At 47.6% G+C, this 7,695-nt stretch overlaps 1 protein-coding gene across 1 annotated transcript in view; it reads left to right on the top strand.

Annotated features, from left to right (window-relative positions):
- Positions 1 to 667: 667 nt before the first annotated feature.
- The window catches only part of LOC307090313 (heparan sulfate glucosamine 3-O-sulfotransferase 6), a 17,775-nt gene continuing 10,747 nt past the window's right edge, over positions 668 to 7,695 (top strand). The window contains exon 1 of the mRNA XM_079756897.1: positions 668 to 1,535. Within this exon, the coding sequence (XP_079613023.1) occupies positions 1,027 to 1,535 (509 nt within the window). The 5' untranslated portion in view covers positions 668 to 1,026. The remainder of the gene's footprint in view (positions 1,536 to 7,695) is intronic.

Here is a 7,695-nt window from a genome sequence, read left to right as displayed (position 1 = left end):
ATGTCATGATGGCTCCAGGGCCTTAGGGTAGAGGTGGGGGTGGGGGTGGTGAAGCTGATAGTGGTGGTGGAGGGTTGGGCAGACAGGTGGTGGCTGAAGGCCCCCTAGAGGCTAGGCGTCATCCTCAGGCCTGCAAAGGCCAACTTCCATGTGGGGAAAGATAAATAGTCAATGGTAAAGATAAAGACCACCTCTACTCCTGGCTCCTCTCCTTTATTCTACTGTACAATCCTACTCTGTTCTACTCCACGTATACTCTATTCTACTCTAATCTTTTACAATGTACTCTACTATGCTATTTTATGCTTTCTTTTCTCTACCTCTCTTAACTCTAATAAATAGAATTTCCGACCAATGGTCAATAAAGTAAGTTCAAGCTCAGCCATACAATCAAATGAAGCCTGCATTTCATTCGTGTAATAATTTCTTCAGTCAGACATTATCTTCCTCATCTTCCATCACCCGCGAAAGAGCTGGATTGTGTCTGCAACAATTACGCATTATGTTATCGCGCGCCGCGGTGCAGGGGCGTCATCTCCAGAGGCGGGCGTGGACTCCCACCCAAACGGAAAGGGGCGTGTCTGCCGTGGCTCTGCCGGGGTTCAGAGTTCTCTGGCCGTGGAGCCAAAGAAGACAGGAGCCTGCGGGGAGCGCACGCAGAGAGGAGAGGAGCAGAGGAGGCACATGGAACATGTACTGACAATTGAACTGTCCTTCTTAGGGAGTTTTAAGTGGACGTTTTTCAATCAGCGAGACTCGGGTTGTAATCAACAGTTTGAAGCGTCCATGGACTGAGATATTTAAGTGTTTTTTGTTTTTTTAATTGCCGAGAAACATGCAGAGTGGACTTGGATGCGCGTTTGGCATGTGTTGCATCTCCCGGAGGCAGCAGCGAGGCAGATAACGCTGGATAATATTCTAACCATTTTTCTTTTTTTAAATGACTTTAAGACACATGAGCTTTGAAACAATCAGATAAGGCATGCTTCCTTCGTTGTGTCCTTTGGCTCAGCGGCATTGCGACTCATGGGATGTAGCAAATGGAGAGCTGGGTTCAACTTCGGACAGCACCTGAAGGTGCAGTCCAAGCTGTCTGTCTTCTTGACCATGATCCTCTTCTTCACCTACCTGTTCTACTGCCTCAACGGCTTTTGCGAATCCTTACCTCCACCCGTGTACGACCAACAGACGTCCAACCTCCTTTTAAACCAAATCCTCCTGGATGCGGGACAGGACGCGAGACACAAGAACGACGTTACCGCGTCGGCCTCGGCGGGGGACGAGCAGCCCCTGGAGCTGGACGACGTGGACTCAGTGTTACAGAAGCTCAGCGGCGAACCGCCCTCCGAGGGCAACATGTCGGTGGCGAACAGCTTCGGGAGTAAAAAGTTCCCCCAGGCCATCATCATAGGGGTGAAGAAAGGCGGCACGCGCGCGCTCCTGGAGTTCCTCCGCATCCACCCGGACGTCCGTGCGGTGGGGGCAGAGCCGCACTTCTTCGACCGCTTCTACGACAAAGGCCTGGAGTGGTACAGGTGAGCCCCCCCAGTCGGTCATGACACATGTATAAAAGTGCACGTTACTAGTTTCCTAGTAACTAGAGAACATTTGTGTCAAGTGTATTGATTGATAACTGATTTATTTTGTATGGTTTTAATTAACAGTGCTGTGCGCCATTCTCTGCCTATAACATTTTGTGATTGGTTGACCCATATGTAGCATGGATACATTGGGCACGTTTTCTCTTAGTTTGGTTCGTGTGATTCCCCGTCTCTTGTTTTCATCTCCATTCTTCCTTGTCCGCCCCTCTCCTCAATTCCCCTCTCCTCCCTCTATTCTCCTGTCTTACCCTCTTCCCGTCTCTCCTTTCCTTTCCTCCCCTCCTCTCCTCTCCTCTCATCTCTCCTTACCTCTCCTCCTCCTCTCATCATCTCATCACCTTACCTCCTCTCCTCTCCCCTCCCCTCCCCACGTCCTCTGCTTATCTTTCTCCAGTCCTCTCCCTACATCCTCTCCTTCTCTTTCTCCTCTCCCCTCCCCTCTCCTCTTCTGCCTCAACAAGGTGACTGTGTGCAGTCTTCCTATACGAGGGTCAGGGGGGGTGTATATACTGCCCTGCCGATAAACACGCTGTTTATTCAGCCGACAGCCACGTCCCTAAGTGTCAGTCTGTTGGTCCCTAGGGGCCCCGGCCCCTCATCAGGAGCCCGCCTGGAGAGACAGAGAGAGAGAGAGAGAGTGAGAGAGAGAGAGAGAGAGAGAGAGAGAAATATAGACGGGAGAGAGAGAGAGAGAAAAAGAGAGAGAGAGAGAGAAAAAGAGAGAAAGAGAGAGGGGAGAGAGAGAAAGAGAGAGTAATGTTTTATATGTTTTAAAGACTTACAAAATAATACACACAAATGAAAGAGAGCCAGAGCCAGGTTAGAGAGTGAGAGGCGCCTAGGACTGATGACCCTAAAAGTGGAGCATGGAAGACAGAGTGGTTTTACAAGAGAGAGGAATCAATACAGCCTCTCCATGAACAGGGCGCCGCGCTGCCACTCAGGTGGGGCAGGACTCTCAGACACGCAGCGGATCACAGAGTGTGTGAGCAGGACTCTCAGACACGCAGCGGATCACAGAGTGTGTGAGCAGGACTCTCAGACACGAGTGTCTGTGATCCGCTGCGTGTCTGAGATCCGCTGCGTGTCCCCGGACCCTCTGTCTCTCTTTCATTCGTATTTTTTTGTGATTCCTTTAAAGTCTTTATCATTATTTTTGCATCAACAACGCGTGGATTGGGTCCTGGTAATGACGATGTCAGGCTTTCAAACGGACAGCCAAGGGACAAACCCGAGCGCGATTAGGACCCCGAGCCCCGGTTCAACAAGGCCTGACGAAGTGTTGGTGAGGTGGTGGTGGTGGTGGTGTTGGGGTCACCCCCACCCCCACCCCTATCCCCCCGCCTCACCTCCGCCCTCGGTGGTAGCTGACAGGACCCTCAGAGACGGAGCGGATCACAGAGTGTGGGCGGGCATAAGAGATCATCTTCTGTTGCACGCCGCTCTGATACGATTGTCTGTGGGGGTTTGATTTCACGGCGAGATCGTAGAGATGGGGGGGGGGAGCAAGGAAACGTTTTGAGAAAATTAAAAGGTAATCGCTAACCCTAACCCTGGCAGGTAGTGGTTTGGTTTTTCCCTTTTTTTTCCAAGCTTTCACCTTTCTCTTTTTCTTACACATTTATATTTTTCCTTAAAGCTTAGCTCAGCTATTATTTTTTGTTTTTTTTGTAATTTCCTTGTGCACATTTTTCCTTTCTTTATTTTTTTGTTCTGTAGTTCGACCCCTCCGCTCTGTTAACAGTGCATCGATACCTTTCAACGGTATTTGGCATTAGGGCGAAGGGCTGGGGTGGGGCGGACATTTTGAGAGGCGTCAACAGGCTAACCTCTTTAAATTGGTCGGTAATAGCGTGTGTTGATAGAGGACACCCACCGTAATGTGTAAAGCTTTAACACAGCCACGTCATATCACCTCTCTTTCTCGCTCCTCTCTCTCGCTCCTCTCTCTCTCCCCTCTCTCCCTCTCTCTCTCTCTCTCTCTCTCCCCTCTCTCTCTCCCCTCTCTCTCCCTCTCTCTCTCTCTCTCTCTCTCTCTCTCTCTCTCTCTCTCTTTCTCTCTCCCCTCTCTCTCCCCTCTCTCTCCCCTCTCTCTCTCTCCCCTCTCTCTCCCCTCTCTCTCTCTCCCCTCTCTCTCTCTCCCCTCTCTCTCCCTCTCTCTCTTCCCGCTCGCTCACATCTCCTCAGATGATCCCAATATCTAATAAAGACGTAATGAAATGTGCAGCTGTGTGTGTGTGTGTGTGTCTGTGTGTGTGTGTGTGTGTGTGTGCGTGTGCGTGTGTGTATGCGCTCATGTGTGTGCCTGCGCACACTAATCCGCTGACAGCTCGCATCAACAACGCCTGGATTTGGTCCTGGTAATGACGATGTCAGGCTTTCAAACGGACAGCCGAGGGACAAACCCGAGCGCGATTAGGACCCCGGGCCCCGGTTCAACAAGGCCTGATGAAGTGTTGGTGAGGTGGTGGTGGTGGTGTTGGGTCACCCTCACCCCCACTCCCCCTCCCCCCCGCCTCACCTCCGCCCTCGGTGGTACCTGACCAGGGCTCTATGCCGCTTTACAGGCCAAGTTTAAAGCATGTCACGCCCACGGGAGCTGTAGTCCACTAGGGTTAAAGAGCGAAAGAGCCGGCAACATTGTAAAAAGTAAAATAAAAAGTATATTGAGAGGGTCTCAAATAGGGGCTGTCTCACTTTCTCTCTCGCTCTCTCTTTGCGCCGTGCGTCGTTAACCTTTTTCTTCTTTCATTTCCTTTTTCCTTTTCCTTTTTTTTCCTCCTTTCATGATTTTGTCTCCTTGCGCTCCTTTCCTTTTCCCCCCCCTCGTTAGCTTTTCTTTATTTCGCCCTCCCTACTCTCATCCTTTCCTCCTTTACTTTCCTATGCTTTCCTTCCTCCCTCCACCTCGACTCCTCATCTGTCCCTCCTCTCTGTCCTCCAGGCGTTTCCCTTAACCCTCCACCTCTGCTCTCTCCTCCTCTTCCTCTTCCTGTGTCTCTTTCCATCATACGTCCTGGCGTTGATATTTCTCATGGAGTCCTCATTACACTTCCAAGTACCCCGGTAATCCAAATATCAACCCCACAGCAAAGGCAGAGGCCCCTTAATACTAACCCCCTTGACTTAAGGAAATCATGCATAGGGCCCCGACTGGAAAGTATCACTTATGGCCGTGTATCCTCCAACAGAGCTCTTCGTCTTCTGCGAGCCCTGTGCTCGGAAAGAGCGCTGGCCTCTGTCTTCAGCCGGTAACCAAGTAAAACACGTGGACATGCTTAAAGGAAGCATTTGGCAAATTGTTTTAGAAAAAATGCTTATATGTGGAAAAGCCTTGGCTTTGCCATCGACTGGAAACGCTTCTGTGGTTTCGTGGTGCAGAGTGAGGGTTTAGAAAGCCATGGTGCGTAAGTGAGTGTCTTTGCATGTGTGTGTGTGTGTGTGTGTGTGTGTGTGTGTGTGTGGGTGTTTGGGAGTGTGTGCCTGTGTGCGTGGTGGATTGAGTGGGTGGGTGATCGCGTACGTTGGATCCATGTGTGGATGACGTGCATGTAGTGTGCATTCATGTGTCTTAACTGTCCCCTGTGTGTATGTGCATGTGTGTGTATGTGTGTGTGTATATGCAAGCTTGTGTGTGTGTGTGTGATTGTACAGTGTGTGTTTGTTGGTTTATGGCCATTTGTGTGTGTGCTTGCTTGTGTGTGTGTGTGTGTGTATATGTGTGTGTGCATGCGATTGTGTGTGTGTGTGTGTGTGTGTGTGTGTGTGTGTGTGTGTGTGTGTGTGTGTGTGTGTGTGTGTGTCTGTATGTGTGTGTAAATTCCTTGCCGCCGGTCCTGCCCTACTAGACCAGCCAAGGTCTTCTGTGTTCCCAGTACTCATCCCCCCCATCCGAATAAAAGCCCCTCCTCCACTGTGCCGTACGACACCATAAACATGACACAGATATAAATGTCATTTCCTGTATCGATCGGTCCAAAACAGCCTTCTCCTATTGATCCAAGCGCTCTTCCCTGGTTCACTATCGCTCAGTCGCAGCAGAAATTAATTAACTCCTGAATATTCCATCTTGTTGACAAGGGTGCTGTTTCTTCTCGCATCTCGGACCACACGACATTTACAACCTCCACACCCGCCCAGACGCCCTAACCGATTTATCGGGCTGCTAAAAAACGGGGTAATGGGAATGTTAGGTCGGGGAGATAAGGACACGGGACTTTCGTGTAGCTGTCTTGACCTCTTATACTTCTGCGTGCTTCTGTCTGTCTTTTTCGTTGACTTTTTCTGTGCCTCTCTCTCTCTCTCTCTCTCTCTCTCTCTCTCTCTCTCGCTCTCTCTCTCTCACACCTTTCTCTCTCTCTCTCTTTCTTTTTCTCACACAAATTCTCTCTGTCTCTTTTTAGTGGTGCTCCATCCACCTCTTGTTCTCTCATTCTTTCTCTCTTCCTCTCTCCTTATAGTGTTCTGTCTCTCTCTCATTCATTCTTACGCTCTCTCTCCCTAACTCTCTGTCTCATTTCTCTCTCTCGCCCTCTCTCCCTCACTCCCTCTGGTTAGAGAGAGATATCAGACAGTAGAATGCTGGATGCTTCAGATTGCCCAGGCTCTGTTTCCTGTACCGGCTCTCTGCCAATCACGTCGTACCTTCCTGTCAATGAACTCCAGTCTGAGCTGTCGAACTCAAACTGCCTGCTTGAAGTATGTTTCTTTTCTTTCCTCTTCAAGTCTGGCGCTTTTGGCTAAGGAAAAGAGGGAGTTTCAGGTTCTAGAATTAACAACTTCAAAAATGGTTTAATGTATAGGATTCAGTCGGAGAAAGGGGTCTTTGTAGCCTCATCCACGTAGGAAGGAAATACAATTGGCGAGGCGGGTAATTCCACAAGCAGCTACAGTGGCAGACAGGTCTGTCAACAGTAATACGTGTCTACATGACGTTTCAGGGGGATTTGAGATGTCCGTGTAAATAGCTTGTGTCAGTCTGGATACCATATGGTAACCGAGCCCAGGGTGAAGCCCTCTCTGAACGTAATCGAACATGACTTGATGAATTGGCGTAGGACAAGTATGGATTTTTTTTAAATAAAAATGAAATACAGTGTCTAATGAATCTGGGGTCAACTGGATTTTGACGGCCCGTCAGTGGAGGGCCTCCCTAGCATTGGCTTGTCTTATCCAATCAGATCACTGCTTGACTCTTTTCAATTGGATAATAAGTCAGGATGTACAATCACATGCTTGTTGGGAGCTGCTACAGAGCTTGTTACAGACCTATTACGGTTAAAGTCAGTTAATCTACATGCTTTGGAGATTTAAACCTCCACTATTTAACCCCACTCCAGTTATAATTTTTCTGATTTGAGGTGATTTGAAATTCATACAATATTTATGCAATAATAACAATAATAATAATACATTTTTATATTTTTATAATTGTATAATAAAACACACAAACACACACAACACTGCTTCAGGGGAATAAATATTATTTATGTGAGTGCATTTCTAAATGTGAGGAAAGAATTGTGTTGCATCTTCATGGTTTTTTTAAATATATTTTCTATACATTTTACTTTCAATTTTCTATCATTGTGTTTATTCAACAAACCATATTTCTTACTTCCGGTCATGCTAAATGTGGGCATCCTTTTTTGTAAAATCGGTGCAGAAGTACAAAAAGTAAAATGCATGGAAGGACATATTCTACACTTCCTCTTTCCCCTCCATGGTATCTCAATTTAATACATATTGTCTGCCACTGTAACATATTGTCTGCCACTGACAGTGTACTTAATGGCCTCAGTTCCAGTTCATTCTGCCCTAACTGGTCCGGTTGCTCATGGTTAGTTGGCTGGAACAAAAAGCTTCCTCTTCTTTCTCCACTAACTCTCGTTGCTGTTGATCTTTTCTTATCTTTTCTATAGGCTTCCCTTTACTTTGTTCCCTCTACACTCCCTCGCTTACTTCTTCTTCCTCTGCCTCATTCATATACATATTTATACTGTATATATGTATTTTATATATATATAAATAACAGATAATAGATTAAATATTTATTTGATTGTATTTTTACCAAACTTTCAACATTTCCAAAAGT

The sequence above is a fragment of the Pollachius pollachius genome (assembly GCF_949987615.1).
Source record: "Pollachius pollachius genome assembly, chromosome: 19".
NCBI classification, from domain to species: Eukaryota; Metazoa; Chordata; class Actinopteri; order Gadiformes; family Gadidae; genus Pollachius; species Pollachius pollachius.
This window is presented reverse-complemented; position numbering and strand designations above follow the sequence as displayed.